The sequence below is a fragment of the Nematolebias whitei genome, chromosome 14, assembly GCF_014905685.2.
Source record: "Nematolebias whitei isolate Nwh7 chromosome 14, NemWhi1, whole genome shotgun sequence".
Lineage (NCBI taxonomy): Eukaryota > Metazoa > Chordata > Actinopteri > Cyprinodontiformes > Rivulidae > Nematolebias > Nematolebias whitei.
This window is the reverse complement of record NC_056511.1, coordinates 39,419,710-39,439,807: the sequence shown is the minus strand read 5'-3', so window position 1 is coordinate 39,439,807 and position 20,098 is coordinate 39,419,710. Positions and strand designations below refer to the sequence as shown.

Sequence of the window (20,098 nt, the reverse complement as noted above, 5' to 3'; positions counted from 1 at the left end):
TAAAGCCTCCTCTCTATCCTCCAAAGTACAGAATTTTATGAAACGGAGCTCATAAAACTGTAAACGGCACGCCCATGCTTACTCATAATGGTTAAAACACATTTTATAATATTTATATATTTCTATATTATATTTTAGAGTTGAATATGTAAGGAATTTAAAATTAAATGTTTAATATTAGAACTCATCACTCGCCTTATTTTGGGGCTGATTTGGGTTTCATCTGGACTCGCATCGCTACAAGACACAACCTGGATGATGATAACCCCCCCCCCCAGAACTCCCAAGGATGCCAGATTAGACTTTAATCTCTCGATCATCTGTTTGGTTTTGGGCTTTTATTCTGAGATTACCGTCAGCTTTTCTCTGGACCTGAAGACCGCAGCGATGAGCGCCCAGCACTTCACCTGCCCGCCTGACGGACGTGACAGACACGGCTTCTCTGTAAAACTAATCCCACCTGCATCTTTCACGTGACGGGAATATATTCTGTGTTCTAGCAGTTGATTATTTGCACCGGGCGGGTTTGGTGCGACGCCATTAAGTTATTTTAATGCAGTTCAAGAAGAACGTCACTGGATCACAAAGCAATACAGAAGCTGGAGTTGGATGCTGTGAGGACGGGGACTCAAGTTCTGAGGAGACTGCCGGGTCTTTTCCTGCTTTCACGGTTGTTTTATGCAAAGGTTTCCTTCTGTGGCAGGCCTAAAGGAAAACTGCTTTACCTCAAAGAGCGTCAGTGTTTAATTAATACGAGCTGCAGATAAACGGAGGACGGCTGCAGCGTCTGCATGTTGTGCAGTGAAACTGCTGCATGTTCAGGGACCGTCTGAGCTGTTGGGAAGCCGTGTAACATACGTTAACCACGCTAACACGTTAGCCAACTAACCATGCTAAAGCATTACACGATCACTCGGTTTATTTTGGCTCACGTTTTAAACTTCCTGCTTTCTCTCGAACATTTGTTTTTGTACTCATCGGTAATGTTGCATACCTGACGCTGTGGGATTTAGGTGGTTTCTAGTTAATCCTGTGATCCAGGTCTCAGCTGAGCCTCTCCTAACAAAACAAGAAGTTTGTTGCGATTAGACGTCAAACCGAGGGAGATTCAAGCATCCGGCCTCTGAAAGGAACGTGCACGAACATTTTTCAGCTTCTTAATCTCATCACAACTGCTGTGTAATTATTGTTTATTACGACGGTTTCTGAACTGGGAGAGAATTGTTTGTCGTTTCGGTGATATTTAAAGATAGTTTTACACGGTTGGGGTGGATTTTATTTGGATTGTGATGGAACGTTGTATAAAAGTCTTCAGGAAAATAAAATACTAGGCACTATCATCATCTGCTGTTTTTCTTCAACCAATACATTTAAGTTAATCTGAGCAATCAATAAAAATAAATTGTGGAAAAATCCAAGAAAAATGTTTAGGAACTTTATAATTTCATCTTTTAAACGTGAAATTCAATTTACTTCAAAAAAATGGTTTTAGATTAAATTTTTAAAAAGTCACAGCGCATTGACAGATTGTGGAGGGAGCAATTTAATCCACAACCAGCTGCAATGATGGAGCCAGAGGGTGGCTAATGGTGGCCTTGGCCCCATAGTTTAATCTTAGGCCACCCCAAACATTTGAGGAACTATACTTTTAAGCAATTAAAACAACAACTAGAAAGTGGTTTCTTGAAACGATATATTGGTGGATTTTGATGTGGCAACTTTATTTTCGATGGTGACCTTGTACCTAGATGCAGCCACACCAAAATGGACGTCAGCCCCTCACATATTTTCCAAGTCATCCAGCTCACAGGACGGATGAAGGGTGTTTCCAATTCCTCCTCTTAGCTTCGTGACGGGACGAAAAGGATCCATGATTGTGAAAAAGCTGCAAACGTGTTAAGAAAACATGGAGCAAACAAAAACATTTTTTTATTTTTTTTATCCCCATTCAGGATTGCTGCTTCCAACAGGAAATAACGGGTTAAAAAATTAGTTATTGCACTTTTTTTTTATTGCACTTAAAATACAACAGTCTCCTAATGGTCAATACATCGTGTAAAGCAGTAAGTTTTACTCTAAAATATCATCTACCTCCAACGTCACAGCAGAAGAAATGAAACATTATTCGGAGAATGGAGCTCATCTGTTTGGATTATTACGATTATTTTTATTAATATTGCCAAATCTGGATCAGGAGCGGTACAACAGCTGACATCCGAGTGAAAACAAAAATAATTCACACTGATGAGTCGTCTCCTGGCAAAAACAAGGATGGAAAAAGATTGTGCATCAGGTAAAACACACCAACACGTTAAAATAAAAACCGGACACTTTCATAACGCGCTCCTCTGTAATTAAATTAAACATTCAAAGATTCAGTTTCTGTTAGCTTGAACTAGAAGAATATAGAACTGTAGCTTTTAAAGCAGCAAGTTTTGAGCCTTTTTGGTTCAATTTTTAATAAATTTTCAGTGTTCCTGCTCGTAAAATAAAATTCAACACGACAGTGGAGACGTAAAGAAACCGAAAGTGTAAAAAGCTGAAAGACGAAAGGAACTGACTTAAAGCTTTCAGAGTCCACTGAACATTTACAAATGAGTGCTCGTTTTGTTACAAGTTTACATCATTCTTTAAAAAATATTAAAATACCACAAAACGAGTTTCTAAAGGACATTCATTCCTGTAAAACTATGTCTATTATAAACATTAAGATTATTAAACAGACAAATATACGGCACCTGGAAGAAAAAAACCATCCCAGGATCCCTTTGATGAAACGTAAAATTCACAGATCTAATACTCAAAGTACCAAATACTTGGAAGTTTTTTCATAAAACAAAAACTGTAAAATGTGCCCAAATGGTTCAACTTTACCTCCCCCCATAAACTGAAGGAAGAGTATTTATATATGTGGTAAATGCAGCATTATTTACCATAAATTACACATCTAAAGTGTTTGATTTAATTTCCCATCAAAGGTAAATTAAAGAAACGAAGCGCATCGATTGTCGTACCTAAATGTCTCCAACCTGACCTGGAAGTCACTGAAGTGTGTAAAACATTTAATAAAAATCCTGTGGTTATTAGATTGTTCTCTTTAACTCGGGGTACCTGTCGTTACAACTGACCAACTATTATAATCAGCATTTGAATCTGGATTTTTCTAAAATCTTTCTTTTCCACCCTGATGCTAACGCCAGCGAGGGTTTACATTCAGAACATGTTGGAGTCCCAAACATGACACAGCAGTAGTTATTTGATGAGTCGTGCAAACCTTTAACTGCAACTGTGCAAAACGTGCCGTTTGATAAGTGCTGCTATTTAAAAATCACTCCTCCTCCCCCACAGACGGTCCGTTCAGCACCGTGTTGTAGTTTTGATTCAACTAAAGAAGACTTGTGCTTGTGACGAAGATGAACTCGCCTGTCTTGCATCTTTGCTGCTGCAGCAGTTCAACATAAATCTAATTTATAAATAAAATCATAGCAGCTAGCTGCTTTATTGAAACACTGACGGCATTTATTATTTGCCAATCAGCTAAAACTAACATTGAGATTATGCATGAAAATTTAAACTTTAATTTGTAACCGATGACAGAAAGGGCCCAAAAGTACTGCAGCTAATGTCAGCTCAGATTATTTATTCTAAACAAAACATTTGCCACAAAACGGCAACAACTTTTATCACTTCGTTGGCCTCGCTTAGTTTTTAATGAGCTCTAATATCACCGCGGCGTTCTTCTGCCGGGTCAGTAAAAAGAGGTAATTGGGATCTTTTGAAGTCGGGTTCTGTAGAAACATGATGAGCAATTAATATCTTACCTGTTGTAGACGGTTATTTAAACGACCACAGGTTGGAGATGTGGAGTTTAAATCTGACTGGACTGACAAGCAAACAGTTAGTCCAAAAACAACTCCGATCTAAACAAGAGTACCGTATACGACACGTTTTATGCTCGTTGACAAATTGTTGTACAGCAATGGCTCGAGTATCATTTTGTTTTTTTTAAATTGTGACTCTGGAATGAAGCAAAAAAACATTTGCAGGTTGTCATTTTTTGTATTTAACCTTAGTTTTGTGTCCACATAGCTGATTCAACATCTATCAGGCAGCACGATGGATTAGTGGTTAGCACTGTTGCCTCACAACAGGAAGGTTCTGGGTTTGAACCCTGAATTGGACCTGGGGTCTTTCTGGGTGGAGTTTGCATGTTCTCCTCGTAGGTTTTCTCCAGGTACTCCGGTTTCCTTCCAAAGTCCAAAAACATGCATGTTAGGCTGCCTTCAGGTCCAGGCCTCTTTTGAAGAAGAGTTCTGTGATCTCAGTAAAGGTTAAATAATAAAAAATAAATATCACCAACACAAGACATCCAAATCCAAAGTGGTATCTGAGGTCCGTGTGATCACTGCAGGCCACCCCTGAACTTCCATGACTAAAGTCACATAATGATTACAATGACTGGTTAGACCTTAGTGTACTGGGACTTGTGCATCATCATGTCTTTGATTTCCCACAACATTCACTGCAGTGTTTCCCCTACCATTATACAAGGAGGGCGCCCCGCCCTGTCAACAGAACCACGCCCTGCCTACTGAAGTCCCCCCCCCCCCCCCACACACTCTCCAGTTGACAACTGATGGCACTGCTGTAATGCTAAGCTAGCAGCACGCATTACAGACGTGCTAGCTAAAACGCCACAGAGGTAGCGCTTAGTCCCTCATGCTAAGCGGGCAACACAGACACGTCTCTGTCTCCACCCACCCCCATCGACAAAACTCACAGAAGAGATGAGTGCCCTGCCAAGGCAAGTGACCTAGGGGAAAAATGTTAACATATTGTAACCCCAGATTTTATGAGTGTAAGCTACGCCCTTTAAAAGCTGTTGCTATTGGGTTTAAAGGGCGGAGCAGGATATGGTCCATGCCTCGCTGGGTCTGTCCGAGAACCATAAACGCACGACATCTGCCTAAAAACCCCATTCTCCATTCAAGCGTAATTACGCACCGCTGATCCATGTACCTGGTGCGTACTGGATGACAAGCGTGCAGCCTCTGTGCCTGATCTTAGCTGAAGGAATGTTTATTCATATCAGGCGACCAGAGGAATAAGAGAAAACTTCTAATGAGCAAAAAAGGAAGTTTTCCTGCTTGAACGAGTAAACGCCCACTAATAATGAAACAGTTGTGTGACTGTGAAGGATCACTCTGACATAACTCTGAGAACTGAATGCGTTAGAGAAGAGCTGGAGACATTTCGTAAATAAAAACGGATGAAGGGGGTCGGTGATGACCATGAAGCCGCAGAGCAGATGTCCTGCACAGACACCCCTCTGTGCAGAGCTGTGGACGTAGAAATCACCCTGGTGGAATGAGTAGGTTTTTTATTTCCCACATCAAAAACCCAACTTATTTCATCTCACCTGCTCCAGGGCGTCAGGTGAAGACGCTGGTTCACGACCGAAGCGAGGTCTGAGCAGGCCGTCTGAGGACACCGGTCCTTCCAGAAGATCTTTTCTAACATCCTCCGGGATGGATGGAGACAGTCTCAGCCCATCTGCCTCTGTAGCACCGTTGCCCTGGACGAGATGTGAGCAGGACACGCTGCGAGTGCAGCGCACAGGTTGGTAATCGTGTCCGCCACTGTGCAGATCTGGTCCAGGTCTGCAGAGAAAGGGTTCGGCTCCTTTGCTTCTTTAGAAAAGCTAAGGACTAGCATCGCAATATTGTTTGTCGCCACTTTGTCGACAAGCTGGGTTCTAGAGGAGGGACGGTGGGGAAGCCTTTGTCCGTGAACCCCTTGACTTTTGTGATGGCCGCGTAGGAGGCGACCGGAGCCCTCAAATTCAGAGCCAAATGCAATTTATAATGGACCGGGTGGGCGTGAATTAGAAGTTTCAGTGTTCGGCACGTGGCATGCTGGGTAAACCCAATAGCGACAGCTTTTAAAGGGTGTAGTTTACACGAAACAGAACACTGCTCTGTTAAATTCCTAAAGCACATTCATTATTAAATACTTCTTTTATTTTTAGAAGTTTTGGCCCGGACAAGCCAAAACTTTGTTTGAAACGTTTAACCTTGATTTGTGACCTTTGCCATAGAGCTGGGGTGATGAAACATGTATGTGACACTACGTCTAAAGTTTTGTTAAATTATATTGCGAGGATCAGAAGTTATAGGCGGGACAAATGAGAGTTTACTGACGGAGACGATCGCTCAACACGTCCGCCTTTTGACGGGCGAACTGAAAAAGACTGGCGTTTTAAGATGACGGCAGATAATTTAGTTTGGTCCCCTCTCAGACGAGCTGTTTTCATGTCGATCCTGACAGAATTAATGTTTCTCCAAACCGAGGTCAGTCTATCTATAGCATGTAAGATAATAACCGTTCATAACGTTTGCATAGAACCCCCACATCAAAAATCGGAACTATTGCTTTACTTTTTGCCAAGTCCTCTTTCTTGAACCTTAAAGACTTGTCAAACACAGCGCTGTACAAAAAGGACAACAACCCTCTACAAGCCATGTGTGTTTGTGTAGTTGAACATCATCACCAAACAAACCTACAGAGGCGCACGTAGAACACAACACGTGGTTTTTTTTTTGTTTTTGTTGCTTTTTGGCTTCAGGTGAGAAGACGTGCGGCAGACAGGGAGCTATCGGACAAGTCACCCGATCAGGTGAACGTTTGACCTTAAGACCTTTACATCTGTCCGAAGAGGATGGAGCAGAGAAGGAAAATAACGTAGAGAAACATCAGACCCAGACCCAGCCGGCGGTCCAGCCTCCAGTGGTTCAGATGAACGCTCAACACCTGAGAGCAAAACAAAGATCAGTGACACCTGGACAATACTGAACCTTTTTATTTAGTCTGCTCCAAATAAAACCAATATTTCACACCGTATGTCAGTATTTCAAACATAGTCAAGTTTCATTTCTTAAGTGAACTATAATGCTCTAAAATAAACATAACAGACTATAGTATAGAATTTACTCATTGGATTTAAATCATTTTAATACAACTCAAGGCAAAACATGTAGGAAAAGTTTGTTTCTGCTTTTTTACTCCACTTCTTTTCTGCTCCAAAATGCTTTGAGTTTAAAAACTGGTCCTGAACTTTAGTGACATTCTAACATTGAATTAATTTCAGGTCATTTGTGTTTACTTACAGTCAGAAACACTGAAGCCAGCAGCAGGACGACAGAATAAACAAGTCCTTTATTATTTATGGAGACCTGCAGGAGAGGAAAAGTAAAAACACATTTCACACCATCAATCATTAGAGAAATATTTAAAATAAATAAAAAGTTGTTATGGAGATGGCGGTGTAAGCGTACTATAGATCCGTGGTCCACCACGAGGGTACGCAGAGCCCAGGGGAAGCCCAAACCCAGCAGAATGTCAAAAATGTTGCTGCCTATGGAGTTCGACACTGCCATGTCCCCCATGCCTGTAAGGAACAAACACTGCAGTGAAACCCCGGCGCCACGAAACGGGGACGGGAAAAAACTGATTAAGAGATCCAGGTTTTTTTTACCTTGTCGAGCTACAATCAGGCTAGCCATGCAGTCTGGTACGCTGGTTCCTGCTGCCAGGAAGGTTATACCCATGATGTAGTCTGGGATGTCTAATGTGAAGCTGATGATGGTGACCTGTTCAAACACATGAAAACAAGCTGCAAACAGCTGGATTTGTAATATTGCATCACTTATGAGCTTACACAAACCATCGTTTACCATCTGCACATAAGGTCCGTTTCTGAAATGTTGTCATCTTAAACACCGGTCACTTTAAAAGATATTCCTCTAGTTCTGGAGTCGGGGAGCAGCTTTTCGAGCAGGGAGGTCCAGACATCTCTTTCCACAGTCAGCTCTTCCAACTCTTCTGGGAGGACTCCATGGTCAATGACAGTGGACCAGCACAGGTCACTGTGAATATGTCTCCCAGACCAGCTGGGAGACATAAGTCCTGGTTCTTCACTGGGATCTCCTCCCAATCAAACATATTCGTAGAACCTCCCTAAGGAAGGGTGCATCCTTACCAGATGCCCAAAACACCTCAACTGGCTCCTCTTGATGTGCTCCAAGTCTCTCCTGGATAACTGAACTGAACTTCTCACCCTCTCTCTAAGGGAGAGTCCAGCTGGTCTGAAGAGACAACACATTTACATTTTGACTGCCTGTCCGTAATTTTGTTCCTTCAGTCTCTACCCAGAGTTCATGAACATAGGTGAGGGTGGGAACATATACCCACCGGTAAACACAGAGCATCACCTTGCAGTTCAGCTCCCTCCTCACCACAACAGACCGGCACAGAGTTCACAATACAGTACTGCAGAAGCTGCACCAATCAGTCTGTCTGTCCATCTCATGCTCCATTCTTCCCTCACAATGAACAAAACCTGAACTACTTAAACTCCTCCATTTGAGAAAGAACTTCACTCCCAACCCAAAGAGGCCATTCCACTTTACTGACTGAGGACCACGGCCTCAGACTTGGAGGTGCTGATCCTCATCTCAGCTGCGAACTGCTCCAGTGAGAGCGGATGAGGCCAACTGCACCACATCATCTGTAAATAGCAGAGACAGAATCCCAAGGCCACCAAACTGGACTCCCCCCTGCCCCAACAAATGTCCATAATAGAACCTGTGAGCGGAGTCCAAGTCCCACCCTGAAGGTGTCCAACTTACTGCCAGCAATGCAAACCAACTCTTGCCCCACTTGTATCGGGACTGAACGGACCACATACGTATCAACTTACAAGACATATCTTACCATCCACACCATGAGGTAGGAGAAGACAGCGATCCACAGGGTGGAGGCTACAAAGGTGACCATGAACCAGCGGTGCCAGCGTGGCAGGACACAGTTGGGCACGGTGCAGTAGAGCAGGATGCCCAGAGGCCAGGTGATCACCCACCTAACCCACGCGGAGCAGCTGCCTGTGACACCTGACAGGTCAGTCAGAGGAAAACGGGGCTTTTATTCAGTTAGAAAAACAAAAACATTTCTTGATGTTTAATTAAATTTAGCTCGTTCTCACCTGGCATGCGCATCGGACTAAAATACTCATCTTCATCTTCCTCGTCTTCTGGCCGGCTCACCTCGACCCCTGGTTTGTTTCCGGACTCCTCGTCTTTTATCCCAGGCCTCCCTCCTCCGTTTTCTAGACTGTAGAAACCCTTCAGGCTGTTCGCAGTCGACCCTTTTCTTGACCCTGCAGCAGCCTCGCCGTCCTGCTGGTGTTTGGAGCTCCTGATCAGCCTCAGTCTCTGCAACGAACAAAGGTGTTGATCACAGTTTGCTGCGTGTTGTGACGTCGGTGCTGTGTGTTACATACCTCACTGATGACCATGCGTCCTGCCATGGAGAGCCTGGTGCGCGGTGGGAAGTGTGGGGTGATCATAATCCGCAGGCCGGCCTCTGAGAAGGACAGTTTGTGGGGGCTGAGGATGAGTAGCTCATCCACCATGATGACCGGGGGAGGCTCCTGACCGTGACCCTGCCCTGTGACAGTTACAGGACTCGACGTTGAACACACTTTAAACACGATTATTCATATTTAATACCGGCCGACCTTTGTTGAGGAGCACCATGGAGGTGTTACAAGGCACCGCCTCGTCTCCCATCTTGTTCTCTTGGCTTCCCTCCGATCGGCGGCAGCACTGTCCGCCACTCCTAAACTGACGCATCACAAACACCGAGATCTGAGAATTGAACCTGCAGCCAAACAAAGAGCACAGTGAACAAGGCTGGCCCTCACAGTTCACACACACAAAGAGCAGGAAGCTCAGTGCTGGAAGAACTTACTTCATGATTATGATGTAGATCCCGTACATGGTCATGAGGATCAGGGCCTCCCACCTGCTCAGCAAACAGCACATTAGTGTTTGAAACAGAAAAGATGCAAAGATTACACTTAATAACTGCGAAATATTAGTCTGACTCTATAAAGATCATCTTAATTAGCATGCCTTGTGTTAAGGCTGAGCCTGTATGAAGGTAGACATGTTGCAAAACTCGTGAACTTGTAACTTTGATTTGTGCACCTGTAGGAAAAAATGTGCACTCGTATTTAAAAATGTAACATGCAACAAAGTTTAAGTTATGTTTTTTGAACGTGCACAGTAGTTAAAGAAAAAAGTGAAATGTGTAAAATTAAATTTAAATGAACACTACACCGTACAAACATGTAATCTGTCATTTTATTGTGTATTTAAAAAATATATATCTATATTATGAGTAGAACTCCAACTAGAGCTGCGATTTCTAACCCAGGCCAGGTCCGACCCGATAATTCGAGCCAGGTTGGGCCAAAATTATGTGCTTCATGGGCGGGCCGGGTCGGTCTCGAGCTTTTGATGCGGCTTTACGAATCATACAGCACAAAGAAAACTAAATAAGAATGCACAATATAAAATTGTGTTAATCTACTTGTTGATGGGGAGGCAGGTCCGACCGGCCGGTTGAAAGAAGTAAAAAAAATATTCGGATGGATCAGATTGATCAGCTGATCACCGGCCGCACGCGTCTCTGCACCTGCTGTTATCTGCATGAAGGAAGTAACAGCATCTACAAAAGCCGAAGTGAGCAGCTCGTTCAATTAAAATAGAATTGTTCTATTTTTTTCCAAATAATTTTGCTCTAAAAATATTTTTGTTCATCTGTATGATAACCTATATATAGAGTAGATTTTAAAGGCTATTCCTTTGGTTAATATCCATTTGGTGAAACAAGAAATCTTATATCCTCCTTTTTTGAAATATGTTTTTAAAACTATCATGTCAAACTGATTTGCTTACAAAAGCAGTAAAAGCTTAAAAAAATAAATAAATGTCTGTATTTTCAAGTTCGGGCTTGTAATTACAGTTACTGGTAATTGTCAAGTCAGGTTGGATTTTTTAGGCCCGAATGCATCTCTAACTCCAACTCAAAGGTTATAACTTAAATCTGCCACTAAGAGTGCTCCACTCTACTCTTGCACATTTGACTCCTTCGCTGTGCGTGCACAACTCTATACTCTGGCTATAGACAGCACATCACGCCAGTTTTGGCCTCCCTGCACTGGCTACCCATTCACCTTCGGATCCATTTCAAAATTCTCATGTATGTTTTTAAATCACTGAACAGTTCCTCCCCATCCTATCTCACTGATCTTCTGCAGCCATATGTCCCACCGCGCTCTCTGAGGTCAGCAGACCAGATGCTTCTCTCAGTCCCAGAAACCCGTCGTAAGCTCAGGGGTGACAGGGCTTTCTCTGTTGCAGGTCCACGACTGTGGAATGAGTTGCCACTGAGTGTCCGGCAGGCTCCCACACTCTCAGTCTTTAAGTCTCGCTTGAAGACCCACTTCTATTCGCTTGCCTTTAACACGGTGTGATTTGTTTTGGTCCGGTCTGTTCTCTACTCCGTTGGCCATTTTAGTTAGCTTCTGCTGCTATTTGTATCTGTATTTCTATTTTATGTTTTCCTGTCTGCTGTGCATGTTTGTGTTCTTTTGTACAGCACTTTGGTTGGCCTTGTTGCTGTTTTAAGTGCTATATAAATAAATTGGTATGGTATGGTATGGTAACTCTTTCTGTGCAAGACACTTTTGCAACACATTTTGTGGGTTGCATTGTAGCAAAAGTCAGCAGTACTCGAAGAGGCGAGATCAGGTTGAGGGGGAGGTGATGAGTGTTGCTAGGGCAACAGGCGTGTGTTCTGCGTCAACCGATCTGAATGAGAGCTCCGAGGGTCTTCTTGTTTTCAGTCAGTTGGACTCGGCTTCCATCTCGATTATCAACACTACAGACCCGTTCCAAAACATCAGAATATCATGGAAAAGTTGTTTAACTTCCATAATTCAATTCAAAAAGTTAAACTTTAAAAGATGATAGATTCAGGGCCCACACTAAACAATTTCAAGTATTTATTTGTTTATTTTTACATAATTTGGGCATATAGCTCATGAAACCCAAGAAAACAGGATTTCAAAAGATCAGAATACTGGAGAAATCAGCCCAAATGTTGCAGGGCATGAATGTTTTAAACGGAGTGTGACACTAATCATCTACTAAACTCAAAACACCTGCACAGGTTTCCCCAGGTGTCATTAAATTGCTTCAGTTTGGTTCAATTGGCTCAGTTCAGTTCAAAATGGGGAAGACTGCAGATATAACTGGCCAGAAGACCATCCATGATACCCTCCATAGGACGGGTAAGCCACAAAAGTTCATAGCTAAGGAGGCTGGCTGTTCACAGAGTGCTGTGTCCAAGCATATCAATGGAAAGTCTAGTGGAAGGGCAAAATGTGGCAGGAGAAGATGCACCAGCAAAATAGATGACGGTGGGCTTCCGCAGATTATCAAACAGAGAAGATTCCAGAATCTGGCAGAGATCCAGAAAGAGTGGAATGAGGCGGGAGTCACAGCTTCAAAAACCACCACATTCTGACGCATCCGGGAGATGGACTACAACTGTCGGGTTCCTTGGTCCTCTTTTCCAATGAAAGTAAAGTGTGGCTTTCATTTGGAAATCAAGGTCCAAGGGTTTGGAGGAAGAAGGGTGAGGAACAGAGCCATACTGCTGGAGGTCCAGTGTGAAATATCCACGATTGATTTGGGGTGCAATGTCCGGTGTTTGTAAACTCTGCTTTCTTAAATCCAAGGTCATCGCAACAGTCTACCAGAATGTTTTAGAGGACTTCATGATTCCTTCTGCTGAGGATCTGTATGGAGATGCAGATTTCATCTCCCAGCAGGACCTGGCCCTTGCCCATGCCGCCAGAAGCACCAAAACCTGGTTTGATGCCCATGCCACAGTGCTTGACTGGCCAGCCAACTCGCTGAACCTAAACCCCACTGAGAATCTATGAGGTGTTCTCAAGAGGAAAATGAGGAGCACCAGACCAACAACAAAGAAGAGCTGACAGCAAGCATCAAGGAAATCTGGGCTTCCATAACTCCCAGTCAATGCCACAGGCTGATTGTCTTAATGCCACGTCACATCGAGGCAGAGATTAAGACAAAGGGATTCACAACCAAGTATTGAAGATTGACATGTCGTTTTGGAAGTATCATATTTTGATTGATTTGTTGTGATCCTAATTTATTTCTTTTTTTTCTGCAAAAACTGAAGTGTGGGCTGATTTCTTCACAGTATTTTAAGTTTTTGAAATCCTGTTTTTATGGGTTTCATGAGCTGGAAGCCTAAATTATGTAAAAATAAACAAATACTTGAAATCGTTTAAATTGTGGGCCCTGAATCTTATCTATTAAATATAATTTTTTTAATGCAATTATGGAAGTTAAACAACTTTTCCATGATATTCTAATTTTTGGAAAGGGTCTGTATAGCACACGAAGCCGGGGTAAGTTTATCTCAGAGTCTTTAAGACTTTGTTTTGGTTCATTTTTCTTATGCTTTTGATGAGCAAAGTAACACTCCTCGAAAAAACCTGAACTTTTTATTATGAATAGTAAAATAAATGTTCAGTCAGGTTAGCATGCTACTGTCTTGGTCAGCAAAGACAGTCAAGACTAAAACGTAGACAGAAAAATAAAACGAGTCTACTAGTCTTGCAAAGTGGTCATTTCTATGCACTTAGATTTAAAACTTAAGTTTAAGATGTTTGTAGCTGTGTAACAAATGTGAATGCTAATGTCGTCAAAGACTCTGAAGTTGGCTTTCGATTCACACCAATCTGACCGTTAAAGCACTATTACACAGAATTATACCATTACACATTCAAACAGTTTGAGATTTGTGAAAATCCTAAATTGTTTTATTAAAGTTAAAAGAGAGAGATTATAAAGGTCTTTTTGGGACTGAAAACACATTAGGTCCAGTCAAAGTGCACATTTTGTCCCTACAGGTGCATAAATCATAGTTACAAGTTCACAAAAGTTTTGCAACATATCTACCTTCACTTGCTTCAGTTGATCGTTTTTGTGATTTACAACAAGACCATGCTTGTGGCAAAGACCCGTTATCGTTTGGATCACCATCATTAACAAAGATGAACTCAGTGCCTTCTCTATGTTGCATTTTTAATGTTATATGGCCAAAACATTTGCCTCAAGGTCGCAGCTCAGAACTACAGTTCATCCAATCTGATTAACTTCAAACTCATAAAAGTTAGGAGAAGCTTACAAAAAAGACTAAATGGAAGTACAGTAGTCTCTCGTTTATCATGGGGGATCCGTACCCTGAAGACCCGCGATAAGTGAACTGTCTGGTCTGCTCTTTGCCACATGCAAGCACTATTGGCCACGCCCACTTCTCCACTCTGCATACTGAACATCTGATCAGCTGATCAGCTGCAGCAGAAAGTTTATCCTGCAGCATTATGGGCTGCACAAAGGAGGTGCTAAATAATTTAAAATATTTTAAATAAAAATTCCATGCCGACCGTGCGGCTCATCCGTCAATCAGCCAATTGTGTGTCATGTGCAATCTTATTTTGAAAAACCGCGATGGAGCGAGTCTGCGATAAACGAACCGCGAAGTATCGAGGGACTACTGTAGCTGAGAAGCAGAAAATCTGCTGTGAAAAGCAAACACCACCAGATTTCACAGACTAGAACTGGATTAAATTAACCTTCCTCTCTGCATTTACTTGGCCATTAACACCATATGAGCACAGGTGAAAATTTATGTCCCAGGTATTCAGAGACTGATCCTGGTAAAAACCAGCTGAAACAAATCTGTCAAGCTGTGTTCAGGGCTGAGGTGAAAACAGCCTAGGAGCTCAATAAACAGCCTGCTGTATATCTCTGAAGAATCGTTTGCCACAACAGACTGTCACTTCATAAATAAATCTGCTTTTTCATTAAATCCACATACTTGAATAACAAAAAAAAGCCTTTAAAGCAAAGCATCAAGTCAACAGAACAGGGGGTTCAGATGCATCAAAAGCAGTAAATGTGATGGAGATGAAAGAGCGGCAACACAAAAAGAAATCAATCTGCAAGTCACTGTCGGTGCGTCAGTATTTACATCAAAGCTGACACACGAATTAAAAGAAATCAGAACCTATTTTACAGCCACCCTGCCCCTCATCACATCTGCTGACTCTGAAACGAGCTTTGACAGGATCCAGTCCGTATTCTGACGTCGAGAACAAATCATGGACCTAATCGATTTAACAAGTTGACTCTGATTGTGAAAGCTGTCGACACAATCAGTGCCATGATTGGAACAACGGTGGTTTCAGGGGGAGGCTGACACGCTGTTCAAGGAAAGAGGAAACTTTGAGCAAACGGGCGAAGGAAGGCTCCACTTCGACAAAAAAAGATGAACGGTGCCTGAATTGATCAAATCTACACACACAACTCACCAGACAACTCGGTCATCATAGATAACCTAAAGACAGAGCAAAATGTTATTTTAAATGCAGATTTTCTTTTAAAGTACAAACAATGAAATAAAGGGTAATGACGTCTAAATGTTCATCTCACCATGATGAGTGCGAGTACAGACAGGATGTAGAAACAGGAATCTCTAAACAGGGACCACCATGTCAGGACCACAGTCTGTGGAGGAAAGTTAACAAGCATCAAGTTAAAGTAGAAAAAAATAATCTTAATTAGGACCAAAAAAAATACATTAAAGTATCATTCCTTAAAGAAATACATATGCTGCACTTCCTGACAAGGTTTTAAACAAAGAAGTCATGCAATCTGTTAGTGCTCAGAATATGTGTGGGGGTGATTCTCAGCTACTACCACACAAAATATTAGCCTGATAACAATAAAAATGACTGAACTGGAGCCATTTTTGTGTTCGCTAAGGCAGCCATTTTTAATTTAGTTAACTCCCAAGAGTTAATCTGTTTTATCGATACGTTCAGTGATTACTTTCTATAAGTTTCATGAAAACCTCTCCAGTGCTTCATCAAATATTTTGCTTGAAAAACAAACACACAAGCTAATAATTATCACCTGCCTTTCATGGCTACTGGTGTAAAAATAATCATTTACAGACAACGCGTCTTTGTTCAGTCCTAATTTGTTTTACTTTTTCTTGTTACAAGAAATGTTGTTCTTAAAGAAAAAAAATAGATTTAAGAATGGCCACTTTAGAAAACAATATATACACACACCCCTCAAAGAACCATTATACAGCAATGGCCTGAACAAGCAAAGGCCTTGTTTTAGCTGTGACCTTGGTTTGCAACATCAACCTTGAAGCTGGGGTGAGAGAAAGTGAACGCGACACTCTGATGAAGATGCATACGTGTCTGAAGTCTCATTAAATTATCTCGAGTGGATCAAAAGTTATGGCTGTGACACAACCACACCATAATACGTCTCGCTTTTGAGGGGCGTAAACATTTTTTATGGATGTGTGTGTGTAGTCCATTTCTATCAAATGAATGAATGAATGAATGCATGGATGGATGGATGGATGGATGGATGAATACATGAAGGGATGCATGGATGGATGGATGGATGGATGAATGCATGGATGGATGGATGCATGGATGGATGGATGGATGGATGGATGAATGCATGGATGGATGGATGGATGGATGGATGGATGGATGGATGGATGGATGGATGCCTGGATGAATGCATGGATGATGGATGCATGGATGGATGAATGCATGGATGGATGCATGGATGGATGGATGAATGCATGGATGGATGCATGGATGGATGCATGGATGGATGGATGAATGCATGGATGGATGGATGCATGGATGGATGGATGCATGGATGGATGGATGGATGGATGCATGGATGGATGCATGGATGGATGCATGGATGGAATGTATGAATGCATGGATGGATGGATGGGTGGATGGATGGGTGGATGAATGGATGGATGCATGGATGGATGGATGAATGGATGGATGCATGGATGGATGGATGAATGCATGGATGGATGCATGGATGGATGCATGGATGGATGGATGCATGGATGGAATGGATGAATGCATGGATGGATGCATGGGTGGATGGATGAATGCATGGATGGAATGGATGAATGCATGGATGGATGCATGGGTGGATGGATGAATGCATGGATGGATGCATGGGTGGATGGATGAATGAATGCATGGATGGATGGATGAATGCATGGATGGATGCATGCATGGATGAATGCATGGATGGATGCATGGATGGATGGATGAATGCATGGATGGATGGATGGATGAATGCATGGATGGATGCATGGATGGATGGATGAATGCATGGATGAATGCATGGATGGATGGATGAATGCATGGATGGATGGATGGATGGATGGATGTAAGTCTTAAAAGTATGTCCTACCTGTCCTGCAAAGATTCCACTCAGCCCGATGATGACCAGGATGTTGAAGACAGCAGAGCCCACGATTGTCCCCACCCCAACATCACCTTTCGTGATGAAGACTCCTGAAGAAGAGTTTGATTTTAACATACGTGTCCTGTCTGAGACATGTTTGTTAAATTTGATAAAAGCACAAACAGGCTCTGAAACGAGGATAATTTTTTTTATATGAGGCTATAACATGAGAAATCTATCTTTGAGGTTTAGATAAGGTTTAAGCTTTAACGCTCGTCAACACCTCAGAGAACATCTTGTGCATATCTGTCCTCATCTCACTCTGCTGACATCTCCTGGATGATTCTGGAACCAGCAGAACCCTGGGAGACTCACTTAAGCCTCTCTGTTTAAACATTAAGAGCAGACTTTGACAAGCTGTCTTGAAACCATCACAGCCGTTGCGCGGTTCAGATCCCGCTGAGCTACGAACCGATAAGAGAGGTGAAAAGCTCAGGGGCGGAGCTCCCCGCAGCCATGAACGTCGCTCCGGCCACATCCTCGCTGAGCTGCAGGTTCTGAAACATGAAAACAGAATACAATAAAAGAAAACATACTGATGTGTCAAAGCCAGGACAGGTTCAGACCTCACCTCAGATATCTTCTTCAGTGAAGGGACAAAGTAGTCGTCACAGATGATAGCCAGAGCGTAGAACATGTAGATGGCCTGGAGCGTGCAGATGAGCAGGGGGAAGAGGACAAATAAAACACTGCCTTTATTTACACCAGCTTGTGAGGTGTACCAGTTTATGCTGTAGGTTTTAGTGCCGAAGAGTCAAAGATGAAGGTAAAGGAGACTCACACAGAGTGCGTGCAGCAGGACAGCTCCATGTTTCCTCTGCTCCTTGGTGAAGATGTCCTCTGGAAACTCATGGATGGCTGCGACAGAAAGAAACGCCACGTTAAACACTTTTATAATTTAAAACAAGCAGCGCCGATGTCCCCCAAAGCTGAGGGATTTGAATAGAGAATGTTTGTCATTTTTCTGGACTGGAATGCAAGTAAACCTAAATGTTTTTTGGTGCAAGATATTCGAGTGGGGAGGAGTTATATTGTGGAGAAGACCAGAGGTAGTTTTTTTTTTTCTTGTCTGAGGCAGCTGTGAGTGACGGAGCATGGGAAGGGAGCCATTTTATCCACCACTAGGTGCAATGGTAGAGCCGGGGAGGTTGGGGGCAATGGTGTAGCCTTGGCCACCATAGATGAACCTTTGGCCACCCCAATCAATTGAGAAAACTTTACTTTTAAGCAATATTAAAACTAGAAAGCAAGATTTCCTTAAAGGATCAAAGTGGCTGGTTGACACATATGATGGTGACCACCTAGGGCTGGGGGATATATCGAATATACTCGATGTATCAAGATTTTTTCAATTTACGATAGTTAAAGTGGCTCCATCGTGAGTATTATTAGACTTGAAAATCCGTGTAGATCTTTTTCTCTCGTCTGCACCTCCAACTTCACACAGCCCCTCCGTCTCCCTCACGTGCTGCTTCACACACGCTCACTAACATCGTGAAGGGGGCGCAGCTCAAGAGGATTATTATTTAATATATGCAAATAGTTTATTTTTTAGACCACGTGTGTCAAACTCAAGGCCCGGGGACCAAATGTGGCCCTCGCTGACATCTTCTCTGGCCCCCATGATGTTATTTTAAATGTAATTTTTTTCAGTAATCTTTGATTATGGTGTCAAAAGTGCAACAGAGAACATCAAATGAGACCAATCAAACTCATATTGAGGAACCTGCAACCAAGAAAAGATGTTGGGTATCTAACTTGAGTTAATGTAGATTCTGAAACCGGCCATTAGTTTGAAAAAGGGTTTAATTTTGGCCCCTTTTGTAAGTGGGTTTGACATAGACATTTAGTAGAGTTACAGCTTTTTGTTAATACATGTGCCTGTGTGACAATTGGGACAACACACTGACTCAAAAATATATATTTGTTATTACTTTATGGAATTAAAAAACATTTATTCATTTAACCTTTATTTCTACAGGTTAGTCTCACTGAACCTCGGGGACTCATTTACAAGAGAGACCTGATTTTAACAAAGAGTGATGCCAACAGTGAACAACAATGACAACAGTAGACAAAAGAATAAATAAATTGAAAAAATAAATGGAAGAAAATTATATTCAAAACAAAACACAAACAGCTACATTTTAAAGCAATATAATATACTAAAAACAGGAACACGTCTGCATTACTTTGTGCCATGAACTTAGCAGATGTTTGAATATTGAGATATATATCGTATATCGCGATATATCTTTAAAATATTGAGATATTAATTTTGGTCCATATCGCCCAGCCCTGTGATCACCTTGGATTCTGACGTGGCAAAACAATCCTTTTTCATGCCTAGACACAACCACACACCAAAAGGAAAGTTGGTACCTCATTTATTTTTCAAGTTACGCTCACATGACGGATGGGAGGTCAGAAGGTATTTCCACTTCTCTTTGCTTTGTGATGGGGGACAAAATTTAGCAATTTGTTTAAATCACTTCAAATGCTGGGTTCATAAACCAACAATCTCCAAAACAAATAAAGAAAAATATCTTCACCGACATTAAAGTTCATGCTCAATAATCCAGATTTAAAAATCCAACAAAGTTCAGTCAGGTCTTCTGGACGGTTTCTTTTTTGTTGAAACCTTTCGTCCTTCATCCAAAGGACTTCCTCAGAGGAGTCGACCGGGGAGAGGGCAGACTCCAGAAACCATCTTATCACCATAAAACTGGTTGGCCCACTATGTGAGTAAGCCACTTATAGGACCGAGTTTGCTGTGGCTCCTTGAA

At 42.2% G+C, this 20,098-nt stretch overlaps 1 protein-coding gene across 1 annotated transcript; it reads right to left on the bottom strand.

Annotated features, from left to right (window-relative positions):
• Positions 1 to 6,699: 6,699 nt before the first annotated feature.
• On the bottom strand, positions 6,700 to 17,958 carry LOC119420304 (sodium/potassium/calcium exchanger 3). Its single transcript, XM_037687693.1, has 14 exons — positions 17,884 to 17,958; positions 17,725 to 17,809; positions 17,259 to 17,362; positions 15,438 to 15,512; positions 15,317 to 15,342; positions 9,808 to 9,861; positions 9,575 to 9,717; positions 9,338 to 9,504; positions 9,041 to 9,269; positions 8,773 to 8,948; positions 7,535 to 7,649; positions 7,335 to 7,447; positions 7,167 to 7,232; positions 6,700 to 6,810 (listed from the first exon to the last, which is right to left on the bottom strand). The coding sequence occupies exons 1-14, from the start codon at positions 17,947 to 17,949 to the stop codon at positions 6,700 to 6,702; spliced, it is 1,530 nt and encodes a 509-aa protein (XP_037543621.1). The 5' UTR covers positions 17,950 to 17,958.
• Between the last annotated feature and the right edge of the window lie 2,140 nt (positions 17,959 to 20,098).